The sequence below is a fragment of the Camelus ferus genome, chromosome 25, assembly GCF_009834535.1.
Source record: "Camelus ferus isolate YT-003-E chromosome 25, BCGSAC_Cfer_1.0, whole genome shotgun sequence".
NCBI classification, from domain to species: Eukaryota; Metazoa; Chordata; class Mammalia; order Artiodactyla; family Camelidae; genus Camelus; species Camelus ferus.
The window spans coordinates 36,649,504-36,670,383 of NC_045720.1; the positions used below are offsets into that span (position 1 = coordinate 36,649,504).

At 41.1% G+C, this 20,880-nt stretch overlaps 1 protein-coding gene across 6 annotated transcripts in view; it reads left to right on the forward strand.

Moving 5' to 3' along the window:
- Window positions 1-20,880, forward strand: part of RUNX1T1 (RUNX1 partner transcriptional co-repressor 1) — a 139,054-nt gene that overhangs the window by 21,645 nt on the left and 96,529 nt on the right. For 3 of the 6 annotated variants that reach the window (XM_032468057.1, XM_032468050.1, XM_032468052.1), the window contains exon 2: window positions 3,664-3,836. The exons of 2 other annotated variants lie outside the window; for them this stretch is intronic. In XM_032468057.1, the coding sequence (XP_032323948.1) occupies window positions 3,749-3,836 (88 nt within the window). In that variant the 5' untranslated portion in view covers window positions 3,664-3,748. Of the gene's footprint in view, window positions 1-3,663; window positions 3,837-17,350; window positions 17,466-20,880 lie in introns of those variants that run through there. One more of the 6 variants, XM_032468054.1, reaches the window with a different exon arrangement.

The window sequence follows — 20,880 nt, forward strand, 5'->3', positions numbered from 1 at the left end:
GTGTTTCTAGGCATAGATCAAGGGTGTGTAATTAGGAGAGAGGAGAATCTGGGTGAATAAATGTCATGGAAGTTTGAGGAAGGTTGTGTAACTGGCGCCTTGAAGTTTAGTTCCTGTGACCCATGCCGAGGGACACCTGAATGCCATACTGCCCCAGTCAGTTCCTGTTGGAAGTTGACTGTAGCCCTAGAGGGAGACATACCTGGTGCTCTGTGCTCTGTTGACTATTTCAAATAAGGAGGACCCAGAGTTGTCCTACGGATAAGATCATGGAGGCCTTGACCGAGGTCAGCTATAGCCTAGCGTTATGGACTGTACTTAAGGTGATATTTTCTAAGTCAGGTATGATAGACCAGATTCCTTTGGTGGTAATTCCCCTTGGAACCAAAAGCTAATTGTATTTTTGTAATGCAAAGGAACAGTATTTCTGCTATAAAATGTTTTCTTGAAAGGAAAGAGGAAAGTTAGAACTTAAGGTTTGATTCAGTCCAGGTTGATATATTAAAAAGAGAGGTGTTAAAGCCTCATGTTTGGAATAACAAGGTATTATTTACTGAAGGAAAAATTACCCCAAATGTTGATACAATTCTCTCGAGAAATGTGTTTAGGCAGCGAAGGAATTCCTGGCAGTGAGGGAGAAACACAGTAATGGGGAACTGCACTTGGTCGCTTTTTGAGGTTCATTCCGCTGTGTGTAGTCTTTACATCCTATTAAAACTTTGAAAGATAAACTGATACAAGAATGACTTGCCAAAGCCAGCCACTCTTCCTTTTAAAACTGGCTCGGTGTACACATTGAAGGGATGGTGGGGGACGGGGGTGGAGAGTAAGATAAAAGCATTATAAATATGAGGTTAACTGAATTCAAATAGAAGGTTCTCTCAAGTTATTGCATTCTTTCGAAAATAAATACATTGCGCATATGGTTAAGATTGATCAAAAACGTATTCTGTGTGCCAGTGATTACGTTCCCATCTGTGATTAAGGTTTTCTGTCTGCATCTGGTTTTCTCATTATATTTCTGTAACAAGAATCCTTTATACAGCAGAGTTCACTTTTCTGTATTTTCTATTAGCTGCAGCTTGAACCGCTGCACGGATCACAGATTGACACATGTGGTTTTCATTACTTCATACCATTGAGAAAAAGTAATATTTGTTTGGGAATGTATGTTTTCCACAATTTCCATGGTAATACAACATGGTGAGCCTTTTTAATAACACTCTTGTCGAACTACAAATTATTCGAGGCGATCTACTCTTGGTCAAGTCTAGCTTTTTAAACTTGTCTCGGTATAATGTTTCCCTCATAAGGAGGTTTTACAAATTTGAGGGCTGAGAATTAGAACAAAGCGGTGATTAAAGAAAAGAGAAATTTTACTTTCAGCTAGTTGTGCGTGGTACACTTCAGTGTGAAGTATCACAGATACCTGGGGGTGCATTTCCTAGTGTGTGTTACCATGACTCATTTTACTATTATTTCACATCAGAAGACCATTTATTGCCCTGGAGGTATGAAACCCAAACATAATTTTCCAAAGTCATTATTTTGAAAAATCCCAACATTAGCTCCTGTTTTTTTTTTTTTTTTTTTTTTTTGAGTTCTCCTGTTGATCGTTGATAATAATGTTACATTTATAAAAACAGTTGCATGAGGAAAATTCTCACGGGTAACTTTAGGTTGACACTGTGTATTACTTGAATGTCTGTATGCGATGTTCGCATTTAAGCGTTTATAAACATGTACATATAAAATATTTTGTATCGCACTCTTCCTGTCAGCTTTTCCCATTCACTTCAGAATACTCTGACAGAGGCACAAGTGAAGTTAAAAAGTGGAACAATATATTCTATATTGAGGGATCATGTATAATCGAAAAATGTATCTTTTAGAGGAGTTTTACCCACGTGGTAATTTTATGGGCCTCAAAACTGAGACCCACTGTACCATTTTTGTTCTTAAACCCAGATGTTAGTCTGGTATTCAGCAGTCATGAGAAGGAAGAAATAGATTCCAGAGGATTTGTTTGTGCTTGGCCGCCTTCATCTGTTTAATGGAGATGGTTACACGTGGCCCACACGGGCAGCGTCTACTGTGTCAGACTCTCTGTGCCTTTTGTTAATGGTTTAGTGTTGAGGCACCAAATATTATCAGACATCATGATTGAGTCTAAGAAAAGAATCCATTTTCTTCTTTCCCCCAAAATTTGCTTATCCTCTGTTCCCAATGTATTTTTTTTTAACCTCAGTATGGAAACATTGAAAATACAGAATTGTTTAGAGAATTACCCATATTTCCATGTTCTGGAAATAATACTATTTAACATCTAAACGTATTTACTGCCAAGCCTCCCTCCTTGGGTGCCCCACCCCCACCCCACCCCCCTGCCCTATTTGTGAGTTTATGTATGTGTATGTATATCTGTGTATCCTGGGCATTTTTGGATTGAAATTTTTGCTTCATCATATGTTCATAAAATTTTTAGATTTCGTAATAAACTAAACGTTTCGAAGTTCTGACCGATTGGGTTTCATGATCTTTGCTGTGCTTCAAGACAGTTTGCAACTGAGAAATGCCTAGTCCTGTGTTTTTCCTGAACATTGCTGATTTAATGTTTGCCATAAAGAGCGAGAAACATGTGATTGCATGGTAGCAGACTCATACTATGGCATATAACGGGCATTGCTTTCTTCTTGTAACAGACTGTGCTTGTTTGTATACATTGGAGTATATATATTTTCCAATTACAATTTCTAGAGGATAGTTTGGTCTCTTAAAATAATAATAGCAGCAGCCTTAGTAATAACTTTTGAGATTGCTTTTATAACCTTTATTCCTTTGCATTTATAGAGTTACAACTTAATGTACATGTGATATACATTTCATAGATTACGGGAACTCATTAGTGATACCTGCTCTATTCATAGTAATGGTAGTAGTAGTAATAGTAGGTGAGTAGTAGGCAGTAAATGTCTGAGAATGAATGCATTCTAAACCTGCCAAATCTAGCAGGAAAAATGAGAATATTTGGTTTGCTTTAAAATAAAAAAAATGATAGAAGTTTATTTACTTGGTAAAATGATTTATCAATTGTTGTTACTAATATTTTCAAACTGGTTGGTTACATAAAGATGATTAATTACTGTTACCAGTTGTTTCAGACTATTTTAGCTAACGATGGCATAGGATGAATTTCAAAACAGTGAAACAGTGTGGACACCACTCTGTTTTGAAACAGGATTTAACTTGCATGTAAAACTCCCCAAAATGTAATCAAAGCACGTGATGTCTCCAAGCATTTTCTAAAGAAACCATATCTGAGAGATTATTTAATTTTTAAAAAATCAAACCAGGTAAAACCTAACACATCCTTTTAAGGTATTGATGTTAGATATGTTTTAAACCCAATTTGAGGAAAGAGGAGTTGTAGCCAGCTCTGAGTCACTTGATTGGAGAATTAAGAGCCCTGTAGAGCAGATCATTACAGGAACTGAGAAAATGGGGATTGTTTCAGATTTTTCTAAAATTTAGAAGTGCTTGTGACTATCTCTTAAAAACAAACAAAACCAAGCTGGCTCGGGGTTGCCGTGCAAGTAGGTGGGTGTGGCGCTCCAGACTGGTTGTGATCTGTGCGTTTTCTTTCCCCTTTGTTGTTGTCAATAGAGAAGATTGATCTCTGGGCTGGTGAGCATTCTATCCGTCCCAGGCAGAAAAGGAGAGAGGAAGTTAGCAGAGCGATTGGTGGAGAATGATATCTGTCAAAAGAAACACTTGGAGAGCACTGAGTTTAGTAATAGGTGACTGCCGGAAAAAAGGGAACTTTGAATATTGTCAAGGTAAGGAACAGACAAATATTTTGACTTTGCAATTTATTTAAATGCCAAAAATCAATCGATGATTTTTTTTTCCCCAAAAAGTTATACTTGTGAAGATTTTTCTCTTCTTGTTCTTATCTCTTCTAGTGCCTGTTGATGAAGAATTGTATTCTGTGTTTTAAAAATTTGTCTTTGAAATCTTTGGATGTGGGACTGGGTGGGGCTCAGTCGGCCTGGCTGTGGGAACCCTTGTTTGATAGCTTTGGGTCTGAAGATATCAAATGATCAAGTACCACATTTTTTTTCACCCTCTTCTTGTTGCTTTGCTTCTTGCCATGTTTCATAATACATCTGTTATAAGCTGAGCAGTACTTGGAGTTAAAGAGTAAAAGCTATGCCATGATTTCTGTGTTTATTGTAACTAGAGATGGTATTTTCTGAAACAGTTTGTTGACTAAAGAGGGAAAAAAAGTGCTTTTCAATTTATTCTTTCTTCTGTTGAATTAGGATTTTTTTTTTTAACTTTTAGGTGAATGTCATTTCCTAAGCAGAGTTCATGTTCATAGGCACATTTTAGAAAAATGTGATATCTACTGTGTGATTTCTACCAGAAATTGATGCATTGTAACTAACTGTACTTCAATTAAAAAAATGTGATATCTAACTTTAGGAGACAGTAAATGTAAACTGTTTGCCATTTGGCAAGTAACTTTCTTGAAGTCTGCAACAGTTGAAAATTAAGGAGAGCCCTGACTTAATGGATTCCAGAGAGTTGATGCCTTCTGTAGCCAGCTCTGTTTTGGGTTTTACTGGACTTGTGCAGAAGCACAGATGATTAAAGATAAACTGTGCTAAGAGAATTGAGAGTTAACACAAATGTTGTGTGATACTGGTTGGCACTCTAGGGACTGGGAAGGGGTTTCTGAAATTTTGTGACTGCCTGCCTGGCTGCATGGAAAGATGGATAGCAAAATATTTACCTTCTGTAGCCATTGTTCTGGAAATGTAACTGCTGGTGCCTTTACCACTGCACCACATACACACACACACTCTTAAACACACATACACATACATTCACACTCACACGCACACACTCACACACACATACATTCACACACACACTCACACACACACATAAATTCACACACTCATTCACACACACACACACACATACACATAGATTCACACACACACACACAGGCACACACACCCCTACTCTTGCAGTTCCTACAAATGCTTATTGGCTTGTTTTTAAAGTTCCCAAGAAGGTATTGGCAAAAGAGGAAGCTTTGTTTTTGTTTTTGAAAGACCAGAGAAAATGAAATGATCCCCTGTATAATTACAGGCTCCTTTGAGATCGCCTAAATCATGATTTAGTTTCTGTCTGTATTTCTCTTCCTTTCATTCCCCTGTTCAGAGTGCGATGCTCTTCTGCTGTAATTAGTGAGAGGCATAAAATCAACAGAAGACAAGGCTTTCAATTTATTAAGCAGTTGAGCGTTCTCTTACCTCTGCTTCTGTCTTATTACCTCATGTACTATTGTTACTAAAAATTAATTTTTTGAGAGCTCAAATCTTGCTTGATTGGATTTCTGAAGTCCAGAGTGGAAAGAAAGGTGTTCATATCTTACTTAAAGGAAACAAACTAATAATAACAACAACCCTTGCTTTAGAGTTGCTTTTTCTCCATCTTCCATTAGAAGAAAGCATTTTGTTTAAAAGAGGTTATAATTCTTTGCTTTCTGCCTTATGTCTGTGCCTATATTTCTAATAGGCTTATGCCTATATTTTGCTTATGGGGCGTCCTAATAATATAATAAAAATATGAAGTACAGATTATAAATTGAGAAGAATATTGGGTTTTAGACCTTGAGTGTATATTGCAGGTGTTATATTGTAGATGTCACTGTCTTTACCCACCCCCACCCTGTCTCGGCCATAGTCCCTGCTGGTCATGGGGGGAAGAGCTGTGGCCTGCTGGCAGTGAGCCTTGCAGCTTGAGAGATCCATGCTGAAACAAAAATGCATGACAAAGACACACCTTGGAAAACAGCTTAATGCGTGTTACTTGTTACAATATGCAAATACTAATCCTCAGTGTCATGCGTCAGAAACATTGTTGAGTTTCTTCTCTCTCTCTCTCTGTCTCTCTCTCTCTCTGTCTCTCTCTCTCTCTCTCTCTCTCTCGTACATACTTTAAAAAAATTATGTCTGTATACACACACTATGTATATGCATATATACATACACGTACATATATATTTGCATTGACCTATTTTATAACTGTTGGATTTTCTTTATGCTTCATGTGGCACTGAATAATTTACTTCTGTTTTTTTTTCTTTTTTGTGATGGTAGTGCATGTAGAGAAATAGGGGGTTTAGACTCAAGTTGACCCAAGAAGTAGCGAAGAACCAAAATCACCTACTTAATATTGGCAAAAACATGGAGTCCATTGGATTCTTGGGGTTGTAATTTGGAAGCAGAGGATGCCAAGAACTGTATGAAGTTGAACAGGCAGGGCAGTAAGCACCAGTGGCCTGAGGTGGCACCAGAGAGTCTGGTCTGTGTGAGGAGTTTGAAGCCAGGCAGGGGTCACTGGGAGACAGGCCCGGGTCTTTAGGGCGGCCAGGGGAGAAGTGATTGATGCCTTGGGGACAGCCACCAGCAGAGGTGAAAGCTGGTGTAGGCAAAACGCTGCTATGTTTCCCCCAGTGTTTTAAAGTGTATGCAGAATGTGCACAATGCTCACTCTTCTAGAATTTGGTTTGAAGCTGTTCTTCTGTAGTAGGCGCCTTTGTCAGGAGTGGGCAGATTTGGGACAGCTCCGAGTGGTGTCCAGCCTGAGGAGCTTGCTCTAATAAGCCATTGAGGAAAATTCTAAGAAGGGTCCAGTATTTGGCGTATAAAACAGTTAAACTGGCTGTCTAAAAGATGCCAGGGCGCTAGCAGGAGAAGCAGTCGGGACAGAGGAAACTTGTTGCAAAGCGGTGTGTATTCATATTCGAATCTTGGGAGGGGCCGTTCACATAGTACCAATTTATAGATATCAGATGCGTTTCAAAAGCCACGTTTGTGATTTTAAAAGGGTGAGTTTTTTGAAAAGTTAATTTAGATGATGCTATGCACCTTCAGATGTTGGTCTCTTTATTAGGAAACGAAGCAGCTCCTTTTCTTAAGCAAAATTGCTGGGTTTGGAGAGTGTCTGCATGTATTTTTAGCTTTTCTTGGCCGCGTTTGAGGGGTCTGATAGCATTAATGGGCTTTACCCCACATGGAGCTCTGAGCTCATTGTAGCCCTGCACACTGATCCCAGGTCAGTGTGATGCGTGAAATCAATTTATTTGAATCTCTTTGCCTCTATAGGAATTTGGCAGCATGCCAGTTGTTTTCATTTAATGTTCTTTGTGTTGAACACAGACAAGCAGGCATGCTTTTGTATTCATCTCTCTTTTGGTCTCTGTCTCTTTCAGCCAATATTTTACTCTATGGATTTTGACGTGAAGGAAGAATATATTACTTGCATGATTCTGATCATTTCTTAGTATGTGTGTGTGTGTGCACTACTTTCTTATCTTTTAAGGGATTTTAAAAAAATATTCCAGAGTTTTAATGGTGACTTTCTTTGTACACCAGAACTATTTTATTTTATTTTTTCACAAGAAATATTGTAGAGTTCTTTTAAAAAATATGATTTTTGGTGAAACAGAATGAACATAATACACCACATCATAGGTGGTGTTTGCTCATTATCAAAACGGAAACTAACAATATTAATTACACCACACGACAAATGTTTAATCTGTGAACTGATCAAAATCAGTTATTTCTTGGGGAGCTTTTTGAATGTGAAGATTCAGACTTTAATCAAGCCCACGCAAAAGGAGAAATTATTATTATCTGGGTACTATTATCCTTGAATAAACCACCTTGATTAAGATTTGTTCTGTATGAATTTTTACGAAGTTCCTGCCATCAGGGCAGGTTTTTGCCTTTTCAAATCTGGAGGCCAATGACACGGGAACAGCATCGAGGTTCTGATGACAGACTCAGCGCTCTCCGTGGATGTTTTCGTGGGGAGGGCTTGTTTCTGGTCAGCTTTCGGAAGAGGTGGAGGAGGAAACGGGAGCGAGGGAGAGGAGGCCGCTCTGTTGATGCTCCGGGCAGGTCTTGCGGAAGCTGATAGGCAGAGCCGGGGAGCCGCGGCTCCGGGGTCAGGCTCCGGCCCCAGCAGCCCGGCTTCCTTGTTTAATTACCTGAGGAGCAAAACAGCCCGGGAGTGCGTGCAGGCGGTATCTCCGCGGCCGCCTGGCGCTCCGACATCCTGCGGGGCCGCCCTGTCTGCCGGCCAGCGTCCCGCGGCCCCCGCCCTGGGCTCCTTTCTTTCTGGACGCATTGTGTGGAAGAGGGCTTGGTCAGGAATCGGAGGTTCCTGCCAGTGCTGTGTCCCCGCGCTCTCTGGACGGCACTTGACAGATAGGCTTGCCTTTTTTTTTTTTTTTTTTGAAATGGTTTTAAAAATCTGGCTTTTTCATTTTATGCTCTGGCCTTGCTATGAAACAATATCTCTATCAACAGCGGCAGACATGAGCCAGCGGAGGACGGGCCCCAGTGAATGGGCGCTTACTCCCCTGGTTCCTGTTACATTGTGCGCTATGTGTGCTGCCCTTTTGGCTCAGGCTCACCAGCAGTTTGGTGTGGAACCAGTGGTTCAGAGGTTGCTTTGGTGAGGCCTGACGGTGAAAACAGGCGTTTTTAAACAAAGGTGGCAGAGCCTCTGAGGTTGGGTTTTTCCCTTTCCTCGGAATTTAAACGTGGACTTGGGCATTTACTGTGGGAAGGGCCACACCCTTTGATGAAGTTGGGGGTGGTGAGAAATAATATTTGGACAAAAAACTGTGTGGCCAGTTTGAGAGTAGCGTAGGGTAAAAATTCGGAGGAATGCTTGGAGGTGGAGCCCTTTGGGAGATCCCCAGAGTATAGCGAGATGTCCTCTGACCAAGAGGACATCCAGCAGGTTCTTTATCCGCAGCCTGCCCTGCTGGAATGTCCGCGCTGTGGGTGGGGGAGCGAAGGTGGTGATGGAGGGGTTTCCTGCAAGGGGAGGGGAAAATGTGACATATGCAGTGACTTGGTTTTTCCAGCTACTTCATGAGGATTCTGTCACGCAGACTTAAGGGCATTTACCCTTCAGATGCACAGGCACGCGTCCCATCCCATTAATGTTAATTGGGGTTGTGGGCAGGTGAAGAGCGCAGGACGCACCTTTGCGTTGTGCACAAGACAGCTGCAGGGGATAGATTCCGTTCCTTGCAAAGAATATATGAATTGAACTTTACAGGGAAGAGTTTGGTAGGGATTATTCTAAAAAGTCCTTTCTCATAATGTATTTACGGAAGCAGTGTCAGTATTTTTTGTGTTTGTATACCATTCCAGTGAAAAGCATGTAGCCATTTAAATACTGGGGTTAGCCGGGTGCGACCTGTGATGGAGCTGGCATCACCAGGATCTGCTATGCACCAGCATAGGAGGCTCTGCCACCCGTGCCCTGGGCATCCTGGGGCACGCGCACGTTTACATATGCGTCAGCCTGCTGCATTGCTTTGAGAGTATTTCTCTTTCACCATCAGTGTAAACATGAGAGAAGGAAACATGTAAATATGTTCTAAGCCACAGTCAACATTCCTAACTGGTGTCCTCCTCCACTGATAGACTCCAGGTACCCCTTTTTCAGGTTCCAACTTTTTGGTAGGCCTGTCCACCTGGAGCTTTCCTAAATGCAGGTAACGTGAGTGCCATCTGCAGCATCCAGCCTGAGCAGCAGAGAGTTTATAATGTGAGAAGAGCTTGGAGGACTTTGAAAAGTGAATAAGGGAGAGCTGTGGCTTGCAGGTGGTGGCACCAGGAACTAAAGAACAAAATATGAACAAGAAGGTGGGTTTGGCACCTTGTGGTGGGTGTGCTCAGGAGGTGTGGAGACGGCAAGAGGAAAGGAGATCTGTGGGAGAAGAGGGTGGGAGGAGGTGAGTTACTCTAGAAAAGAGAAGGGAAAGGACCAAAATCTGTGAGTAACCGTGGACCTGTGTCAATTTACCAATAGTGATGAAAAAGGACATTTTGATGTAACAGATAAGAGAGTCACAGGATTCCACAATTTTAAATAAGATTTTGGTTTCTACAATTAAGAATAATTTTAATAAGAAGTCAGAATGAGAATTGAAATTTCCATACAGAGTAGGACTTAGGTGGAGATTTCTAGATTTTAACCACTGCTCAGTGTATGTCAGAATAATCCAGCACTGTGGTCTGTTTTACCTGGCCTTGTGAAGTGGGCAGCAGGGGTCGGGAGGTGGGGAGGGGAAGTACATGATGTAATAACCCAGTAAGGTTGGAGTGAAACAGTAATTTAAAAATTCACATTGTTATAAAGCACATAGACTGTGCTGGGTATTATTTGAACAAATAAAGCTGTTTTGGAAGGAAAATTTGTAATGGAATCCGAGGTAGCTAAAAAAAGTTTTTTGAGTAAGTTTGAATTTGTTTATAAATGTGGCCAATTAGTATGTGTGGATGGATTTTGCTAATTTGCCATGTGGAGAGAAGTGGAGAGTTTGTTAGAGGTAAAATCCTGTGGAAAAAAAAACATGATGAAAAAATTGTGGGTTTTTTTTTTTTAACTGCTGTGTATTTGCTCCACCTGGTGGATTTTGTTGAAAGTGTTTTAATCCATGTTAATGAAAAGAATCCCCTTCACACAGTTTATAGGCAGATGTAAAATATAAAATCTTTTGTTTTATTTTTGTTGCTGTGAAAAAATAGTTTAATTCCGATCAAGGTCAGAGCATTGATGTCTTTTGTTCAGTACTTTCATTGCATTGAAAGTAATATTGTTTTGTTTAGTTTCATTTTTCCTGGTTGAAAATGTAATACCTGTTCACTTTAGATTTGGGAAGTAGAGGAAATTAAAAAAAGAGGAAAATAAACATGGTTTATAATTTCGCCTCCCAGAACCATTGCATTGTTTCTAAAAATAGATGTTAGCCGAAGAGGACTGTTTTGCATTTACGTTTACTTAAAGATACGGGAACTGTGAAACACTGTGCCCAAGTGTGGTGAGTGATGATGATTTATAATTAGCTTTGGACAAATGCTGCCCTTCGTTCCTAGATTGTAAAAAAAATTCAGTGTTTTGCTGGAACTACGTTTGTTAAGCTACACGTCTGCAGAAGGCAGAGGCAGCAGAGATGAAAGGTGCCTCGTGCGATCATAGGGCTGCTCATAGGGGTGATGAGATCTGCTGTTCACCGGGCTGACACACACTGCTTTCTTTAGAAATCTTACAGATTTCACTGTGCTTTGATCATCTTATTGTTTTCCTTAGGTTATTCTTTTTTTTTTTTTTCTTCTCTTTTAGACCCTAAAAGCTCTGTAACAGAAGGTGAAGTTTTGAAAACAGTGTCTCCATATGCAAGGGATTTGGAGACCTTTTTATTGTCTTTAAAATTGTCATTCATAGTCCTCATTAGCATTTATTGTTGCAAGCGTACAAGCAGAAAATGTGAAATTGGTATGTCATGAATAGCCCCACCGAGCTCTGGAGCTCTGATTTTGCCTGCAGTGTGGTGTGGGCCGGGCTTTGAGGGGAAAGCTGTCCAGATGGCTGTCTGCACAGAGCAGAGCTGCAGGTTTTTTTGTCTCTGGTGCTGGGAGGGGGGAAAGTTCATTGGAGCATACGCCATCCCCCTTGTGTTTTAACAAAACTAACTCGCCATTAGTCAGGATGGGGAGGTGGTGACATTGAAACAAAGGTTTTCCATATAGTGTGTAACCTTGTCAATGGATACAGGATGAGTAGTTAGGGTGTCTCTATATTATCTGAGAGATTTCTGTAGTTATGAGAAATATGAGGACTCTAAATGGCAACTTACTTGCAGACTGGCATGCAAGTGTATGCTTTTGAAGACTGATTGTTTTTAATGGGAAAATGCTTTTCTATGAAGCACAGAGTTAATGTAGCTAGTGTTCAGCCTGGTGCATTAGTAAGGAAGTGTTTTACTTTAAAAATTTTAAAATAATTTCACCCTTTGCTGGTTCCTATGGAGTAGTCCACAATAAATGATATTAGTTGGTTTGAGGTTTGCATTTAAATGATAGGACATTCAGACAATGCAAGTGCTAAATCTGTTTTCACATTTCAGAATTTGTTTGAATACTGGTTATTGAAAATCAACAGTTGTTGGTGGAAAAAAAACTGGAATATATTGTGATATTTTAGAAGCATCGGCACTGTCGGAAACCGTTCATAATAATTGTAAATATTGGTTTTGTTTATTGGTAGCATGTAATGTTTTATCTTAAACAAATTTCATTTTGCAAAAATACACACGCATGTGCCCTACATCCTTAATTGTATGAATACACATCTTTTCATTCATAAGTAGAGAATGTTATATACTTCATCCAGAGTTAAGAGTCAAATGCATTGCTGGAAAAATTGTCAGAATGATATTATTAACATTTTATTATCTGGGCATTGAAGATGAAAAAAAAATTTAGAGGCTATTTTGGCTTATCAGTTTAAGTAATCATATTATTTAAAAGTATGTTATGATTGGAATCTTCAAATTAGTTTAGAGCACAGTGTTAACTCACTTTAAGTGATGGAGAAGCACAAAGCAAAGGGACCTGAGTACTCTGGTGTGACGTATCATGGGTGACAGGAAGGGGTCAGGACTTCTAGCTCTCGACCTGCCAGTTGCCCTGGTAGACTTAGATTTCTCGGCAGACCATACAGGAGGTTCTCCGTGGGGCACTGTGTTGTCTGGTGCTTGGTCATCTAGTTGCAAATGATCCAAGCAGTGAAGCTTTTCTGCTGCTGTGATGTTTGGTGTAATCATTTATGAAGACAAGCTTCCTCTGTCCAGCAGGTTTTCTTTGACTTGGTTGCATCTGATTGTGAGCACTTAGGCCCTCTCGGGCAGCCCTGAGTAACCCTGTGACCCCATGATGCTTATACACCTTTCAGATTCTTCAGATGGCAATCATGTCTCCTGTTCTTCTGTCATTTAAGCAAAGTTCTTATAAGCTCTTCTGTGGGCTGGCTGAAAGTTGAGGAGACACAAATGCTTGCCTGTCATTTCCCCCCAAGGAAATATTTGAGGGAAATAGCATGAATGTGTCTGGTTGTTTACTACAGACATTTATATAGTGGAATTTAAAATCAAAGATACCCTCTTACCTTTATGGAATACTTCAGTGAGCTTTAGAACTGAATTTTTTTTTCCCTGTCTCACTCATTTCTTTGTGATTGGCTGTATCATACATACAGGTAGCTTAACTAAAACATAAACCATTTGCTTTTCTTGCAAAGTATAATTGGATTTATCATTGTCAGGAGACAATCTCTTATGGCCTCTATTTAATACAGTTTCAGGTGTCTTTCGGTGGCAGAAACAAATTAATGTACATTTTTATTAGGTGTTGTATCTATTTAATTGACTGTCAACGTGATGAGAAGTTAGGAAATCATCCAAAAGAGAGGTCCGTCTCCCTCAGCCCAAGAGCTCACACATTAGGTAGGTTTGCCCTGTCAGTGGGATGCCTTTAGAAAGCGCTAATAGCTTCCAGCTGGGTGGAAAATCAAAACCTTTGGGGTCTGACAAAACTAGCAGATTTGAATTTGAAAGCAGAGCTAATGCCTCCATTTTATTTTTTACCACTCGCCCATAAAACATTATTTTCCAATATGTCAGCCTCATTTGGTGGCCAGTGGTCTGAAATTGAAAGTGGAACAAGCAAGCAGAGAAATCTGGACATTAGCGAGTCTGCCCTTTCAAGCTGGGGCGCCACTTTGCGGACGGGTCTCCCCCTAAGAGCAGGGGGGTCTTAATGACCATTCATCAATGCTCGTTGGCTGATCATTGAGTGCCTTCTCATTCAGTTTATCAAGTCTTGCACATAAAAAGTCAGAATAAGCCTCATTCAGCTTTGTTAAAGGCAACTAGGAGGAAGATGCCCCATTTGAACCCACTTTGCCCTTGTTTTTTCACTTTGTTAACGCAGCCCTGCTTAAATGAGTGCCTTTATTGGGTCAGTTAGAATATCTGAAACTATTAATTCTCTCGTATTGAATAGCTGGTGGCAGGCCAGAGCAGATGGGGTGGGCAGGTATTTGGTTGGGTGTATTGCTTTCAATTAGGATCAATGAGGTTTCAGCTCCTTTGAATTAACTCACTTAATACCCACTGTGTGAAGTCGCAGTGTATCACACAGCCTGCTGGAAGCAGAGGGGAAGGCGGAGAAGTCTTGTGGAAGAGCCTTGACTCAGCCCCCCTCACCCGTGCAGAGAGCTCTCACTGACTGCAGACACTTTCAGTATAGGGCCAGTCCCTACTGGTGAGTCAGTGTGAACAAAGGGAAAATCTGGACCATAGGGATGGTGTGTTTTGGAAACAAATGGAAAATATCTTAGGATAGTACAGTACTGTAAGGTCTTTCTAGTGACTGAGCTAAGTATATTGGGGAAAAAAAAATGTTTTTTGGGGGGAGCCCAGCATACACTTGTGGACCAAATTTACTGATTTGGAAAGTGAATTTTTAGATGACTCTCTTTAAAAAAAAAAAAAGGCCTTAAAAATGCTCTGGGTTCTTAATTAAAAGACATGTATTAACTGACAGGGCTCTTCTAAGGAAGTTAGTTCATTGGTCAGCAATGTTTTGTTTGTTATTGTTTTGAAGATATTTGAATTTTTAAAAATATGTGTCCTAGTGGTAATCCAGGACAGTGTTTTGTACCAGACAATACTTGGCACAACACTGTGTATTTTTTCCCATTCACCTGCATAAATGCATTCATCATGCTATTGATTGTGTTTTTATTATACAATTTGGATGTTAGAGATCTTGGCTCCTTATACATTTTTTCATTGTCATTATTAAAGGGAGAGTTATTTCTGCCTAAGTAACTGTATGGAACTACGTACCCAGGCCTCCCTGTTCAGGGAGGGCTGCCAGATGGGGTTACCGCTTTGCTTGCCTCCATGGCTGCAAGGATGAGAGGAGGAGCTGGTTCCCGGAGAGGATGCTGAACGAGTCTCAGATGCACACAGTCAGTTAGGCCTTTTCTGCAGTCAAACTTCTGGGTGTGAATCTCCAGGGATCCAGGTTTTGTTGACGCGGATCAATTTAAAGTGGCAATTACTGTAGTCAGATAACAGCTTAAAAAGCTTTTTTACACATAGAAAAGATACATAATCACACGGCATGTGGAAGTTCAATTTTCCGAGCTGTGGGTTAAGGGACTCTCCGTGTGCCGATGTTAAGACCCAGTTTTCAAACCGGATATCATCCAGTATTCTTAAAAGTGTATTGCATTTTGGTCCCATGATTTTCCATTTCAGAAGGGATTCACCATGCATATTGACGAACGTTGGGTTTCCCACTGTGAAAATGTTCTCTTTCTAACATAGGTATAGTATTTAAAAACAGTCAAAAACAAACAAACAGTGGCACATAGCACTGAGTGGCTTTAAAATAAAAAATACTCTCTTTAAAAATGAAAATCTACAGATTTAGAATGCCAGATTCCATAAAGGCCCTTATAGCAGGACTTAATTGATCATCACACTCACGGCTGCTATAAAGCTTTCTGTCATAAGAATGTTTGAGCTCCGTGCTTAACTGTACTGAAATCCATTACACAGAACCTCATTACGAGTGACATCTAACTAAGATGAACAAAAGGATTGGCCTCATAAATAGGGTGCAGTATACTATTAGTGACAGAGCAGAGTAATCATTATGAATTGTAGTCTTTTTACAAGTTGTCCCTGACAGTGATGGATTTTTTGAGGGGTTCACCAGAGGAAGCAGCACTTCTTGGACACAGTATTTGGGGGCTGTAAAAGTTCTTACTGATTGACGCTGTTCCCCAAAGCTGATTTATTTTCCGTTTGTGCAGGGGATGTGTGTGGACGTGGGTGTGCTTTGAGACAGGTTGTGTGCACCCTCGGGTGCGGGAGGGGTGAGTCGGCAGAAGTCAAGTGTCACTGCCTCTGTTTTCAGATGGGTTTTTATGGTTTCTCTGAGGCAGCAAGTGGTGGTGGGGGGAATCAATCCGATGGGGGCTAAAAGCACACGGAAAGTGTGGAACAAGCGAAGGACATGCTCAGGACCGTGCTGGCAGAGCAAGAGTTAAGGGGGATGCTCCTGTCAGTCTTGTTCATTGAACTGGCAGGCTGGTCAGAGGCTCCTGAATGGGACCGTTCCTGTGTTTAGAGTGGATTTGAACATACACTGGAAAGGTAAAGGCTGAGGGATCTGTCTCATCCTGTGTGCCGCGTTGTTAAAACAAACACACAGAGACCTCGGAAAGATTTGCAAGTGGTAAACTGGGGAAGAGTTTGAGAAGTGAGCAGTGTTTCCCTTCTGCCTGGCATTTTTGTGTGTGCAGAAGAGGCATGCTAGGCAGGCAGGCATATGTTTCTCCTATGAGGCAAGGATGTTTTACAAAGGACTAAAGAGGGACTGCTGAGAGGGAAATAGCCGGCTTTAGATAAAGCACTGTAACAAAGGCTCGCAGTTTTATATATCATGGTGTCCATTAAAGCTTAATAGGGAAGAGCCCATTGAACCTGGCTGGTGTGTGTTATTCATGGGAAGGGTAAACATTTAAGAGCGTGCAAAAAAAAAGTCAGAAATCAGGAGGACATGATTGTTCAGCTTTTGAAAAGGCTTTACGGGGAAGATTTTGTTTTTCATCTCCCACGGCTCTCTTGGCGAGGTGGACGAGAGTCAGCTAAGAATGTTTGGAGCGTATCAACGCAGGAGTCCCAGGGGGTTAAAAGCACTCCAGTCAAATAAAAGTGGTCTGCTTCTGCCGCTCCAAAGTGTCCTATTCTACACACACTACTGGGAAGCTGACAAAGGGAATGATTCTGATACTTTGTTCAGTGTGGTCACTGGGCACAGTGTGCACACTCTTAGCAAATGTGTTTATACTGTTTCAGATTTCCAGTTCACTAAACAAGCTTGGAGGTTTGTGCCTGTGTTTGATTTTTAATAAAGTTCCCAATTACGGCTGTGAACGTGAGAAGATGGGAGGGAGGGCTTTGATCGTGAGCAGCGGTAGGGGGCCAGGTCTACTTTTGGTTCTTCTGGCAAAAGAAGGGTTAACTTGGAATGGGTGGCGGGGGTTGGGGGGAGCTGGTGAATGAATTATTCAGCATTTAGCTTACCATTCTGCATTTTACTTTCCGCCTTCATTCTGTGGTGCTCTGGAACTTGCTGGGAGAGGTGGAGTGGTGAGGGGAGGTAGGGGTCGTGATACTTTGCTCACACATCCCTGTCATTGTTCCGCCTGAAGAGGCAGGGCCGGGTTCAAGGCCACATGTGCTCCTGTCATCATCCACATTTCTGCTCCAAGTGCAATCCGGAGTGTCAGCTCTCCATCTGTCTCCGCCTGGCAGGCGCACGCGCCCAGCACCCTGCCTCGGGCTATGCCGCCCCAGCCCCTTCTGACGGCCCTCCTCTCTCTGCCGGCGCCCATTCCAGAGCAGAGGGCATGAGCCCCCATCACCGTCACCATCACCATCATTCTCGCTCTTAGGACAGAGCCCCTCTCTGCGTGGACGCTGGCTTCAGGGATGCCTGGTGAGTTAGCCCTGCTCTGCTGCCTCTGTCTGATTTTGCCGTGAAGAAAGCTGACTTTTTTTGATTATGCTCAGAAAATACCTTCTGCCCCAGTGTGCGCTGTCTTTTACGAGGGCAGGCAGAGGCTGGGGGTGACAGAGGCGACATGTGGGAGGTGGCATAAAGAGAACCATCAAAATCTAGATACCCGGGTACAGGGTGTGGAACCCCTGCTTTTAAAATTAGGAGGTGTGCTTTAAAGACTGAGGGGAAGTAGAATCCATTTGCCAGAGCAATCTTACTTGGGGGATTCAGCTCAAGTAAGAACTATTGTTGCGGTCCTGGATTTTGTGGCTGTCATTTGCACCCAGTCCCCTGGAAATGTCACCTGTGTAGGGAGTTTTCAGGTTATGGTGCAGTCCTGGGATAAGGTCTCTTTAAAAAGCTGTTGATGTCAGAGAAAGTGAGGGAAGCTTCGGGACTACAGATAATCTCAGTTTTGTCCAAAGTCACAGTCCTTAGCTGTCACTGGGCAAATAATTGAAATCGGTTAATTAAAAATAAAAAGTCTGAATTACTGCAGCTGTTGTGGTCCTGGAAATTTAGTGTATGTCAATTTCCTCTGAAAAATACTGTCCTCGGAGCCTGGAGTGTTTCTGTGCTCTGTGCCAGTGAGGGAGAAGAAAGAAGCTTGGTAGAAGCCTGGTGGGGAGAGGGTTATGTCTGCTGGTCTCAGGAAGGACTGTCTGGACTGCCCCTTGCTGCTCTGAGTAGCCTACCTCAGATAAAAAAGGAAGGGCAGACACATCCTCCAGCCGGCTGATCTGTGTGGATTTTTCTGGGGTAGGACAGGCAGGCAGAAGAGGCTGCGCTTGGTCACAGAGTTTGTACACCTCACAGATGGTGTTTTGAAACATTATCTGCCAGTTTTCTGCAACCACAGTTGTGTGTAGGTATCGCCAGTTGTTTGAAGAATGTTCCCCCTTTTAGGATGTGTCTTGTCGTCCTCGTCACTGTGGATGGATGTGCAGAGAGGATACATTTGTGACAGAACCACACTTTGTCATTAGTTCAGTAGACGAGGGATGTATGTAGCTGAAATCTGGGGAAAATCAATTTACAGAAAGGCAATGACTGGGGTCTTTGAAAGGTCATTTTAACTCTTTAAGCTCTCATCTTGATTTATATGCACCATGCAGCTAAAGAGGTAGTGTGCTCTGGCTGTGTGATAACAGGATCGGTGCAAAATGCTTGTGTTTTTTATTTTACCAGAATACTGTAGTACAGTTTCGTCTGATTTTTATGCCATAAGTCAAATCTGATTTCTTTTTATGCTCTTAAGAAATGTGTGTTGAACGATCTGATTTGTCAGCATCCTGAAGAGTCTATATTTTGTTTTGGTGAAACAAAACCCCAGAGTAACCCAAAGCCATTTGTGAAAGATAGTAAGAAAGTGAAAGAGACTAGGTGAGACCCTTGCTACCCCTGCTGATTACATGATTGTAAAGCGTCCCTCAAAGCATCCTTACTTAAAATGCTCTGAACTGCTTTTAAGGCTTTAGAACCACTGATAAGTGCGTTTTAGTGTTAAGTCGTTAATATCTGGCTGGTTCTAAAGCAGGAGCCTGAAGTGTGGGCAGTGTTTCCCACTTTCCCTCGCTCATCAGCTGTGTTAGAAAACCTTGTACTTGGATGCAGAGAACATATTAACAGCTGTGACTATGCGCTTGTGCCAGAATGGCGATACTTGAGCAGATCTGACACTTGGCTATTTTTGACACCCATCTGCACTTTTTAAAACTTGCTATGGGGTGGACTGCTTCTTAGTGTGTTTTTAGCATATTTGAGTCCATACATGTGTACTTATATTAAGGGACAACTTTAACCATATGGGACAAGCTTTATATTTTTAAATAAGGCATCATGTGTAGAAGATTAAAGGGATGTGTTTTAGGTAATCTGAAACTGTCACTTTTTTTTTATTTGACTAAATATTTATATATCAACATTTATTGTTATTACTATTATCATCATCCTCTTTTTGCCATAGGTCAGGTGTCAGAACTGGCTTCTGTTTGTCCTCAAACTTGATGTAACAATTCTCATATCTAGGACCTTTTTCATATACGTGGGTTTCCCTGGAAACAGATGTGCACAAACTGAACTTATTCAAAGACATACCAATCTGTGGGGGTGGGTATGTAAGAACAGTCTTAGTTCAGGGGTTTCTATACTATTTTGTTTAAAAAAAAAAAAACATACTGTAGTTGTTGATAGCATACTGTTACAAAAGGAACCATGGAAAGTCAAAGGAGGCCCACATGTGCTTTAAAGAAATAGATTAAACTATTTTTATGATTTAACTCAATATAAGGAAGTATCATTTCAGTGCGTGTCACTCGGTAACAACGAGATCCTTGTGTTTAAGAAAAGAAAAATGTTTTTTTATGAGACGGCTAGGAGGCCTTGGGCATTATATTATTTCAGGAGGAGATGGCTCCAAGCTTTCTGAAACATTTATATTTTTATCAGTCTTTGTATAATATTATCAAAGAACATATGTTGACCTACAAAATGCTTTCAGGGCTGTTTCCTTAAAAGGACAATAAGTGAGCACAATCTGTGTAGCCCAGAAATAGGCTGTACTTTCAGAAGATGGCTAGTATTAGGTCAGACCACCCTTTTCAATGGTCCTGCTCTCCAGATGTGACTGGAACTTTTTTTTTTAAGTTCAAGTTTCCAAAAAAAAAAAAAAAAAAAAGGTTTGTTTTCAAAATCTGGTTTTACTTAAGACATCTCCAGCCTGGAGTGCATTTCATAAATTGCCCACATATTTTTCTTAGCAGAGAACTTAACTGGCTGTAATTTTTAACACATGGCCACATCATGTGATATTTTCAAAACACTTACACATAGCTTTAAGAAGGTCCCTGCAGAAATGATCCATCCTCTCACAGCCGGCCCTTTTTTTAACAGCATATCTGCATTTTCCATTTAGTAGAGCTATATATTATTAGCTTACATTTTTGGGTAGTAAAACAGTGCATTGCTGATTGTAAAACATGGACTTTATTATCTGCTGAAAATTGATTTGGCATTTATAGCCACTGTGTACTGCGCTGTTTTTCTGTTTTTAACATCAGTGCTTGCAAGCGATGATTTGTGTGAAAAACAGAAATGAAATTGCCATGGACAGACAACTGTTAGGGTCCCTAGTAACTGAATGTTTGGATAATGCACCTGGTTATTTTTTTCTTAATAGATGCCTCTAAATGCTATTATACAAGAGCAAGAAACACAACAGCCCATTCGCTATCACACTGGTTTACCTTGCGAGTCCGTTTGCCGTTGTGCAAGGCTTGCTCTTTGCTGCATCAGACAAGCCTCCTGCCAGCTATTAAAACCGTATCAGCAGCAAATACCCACTTATAAATGT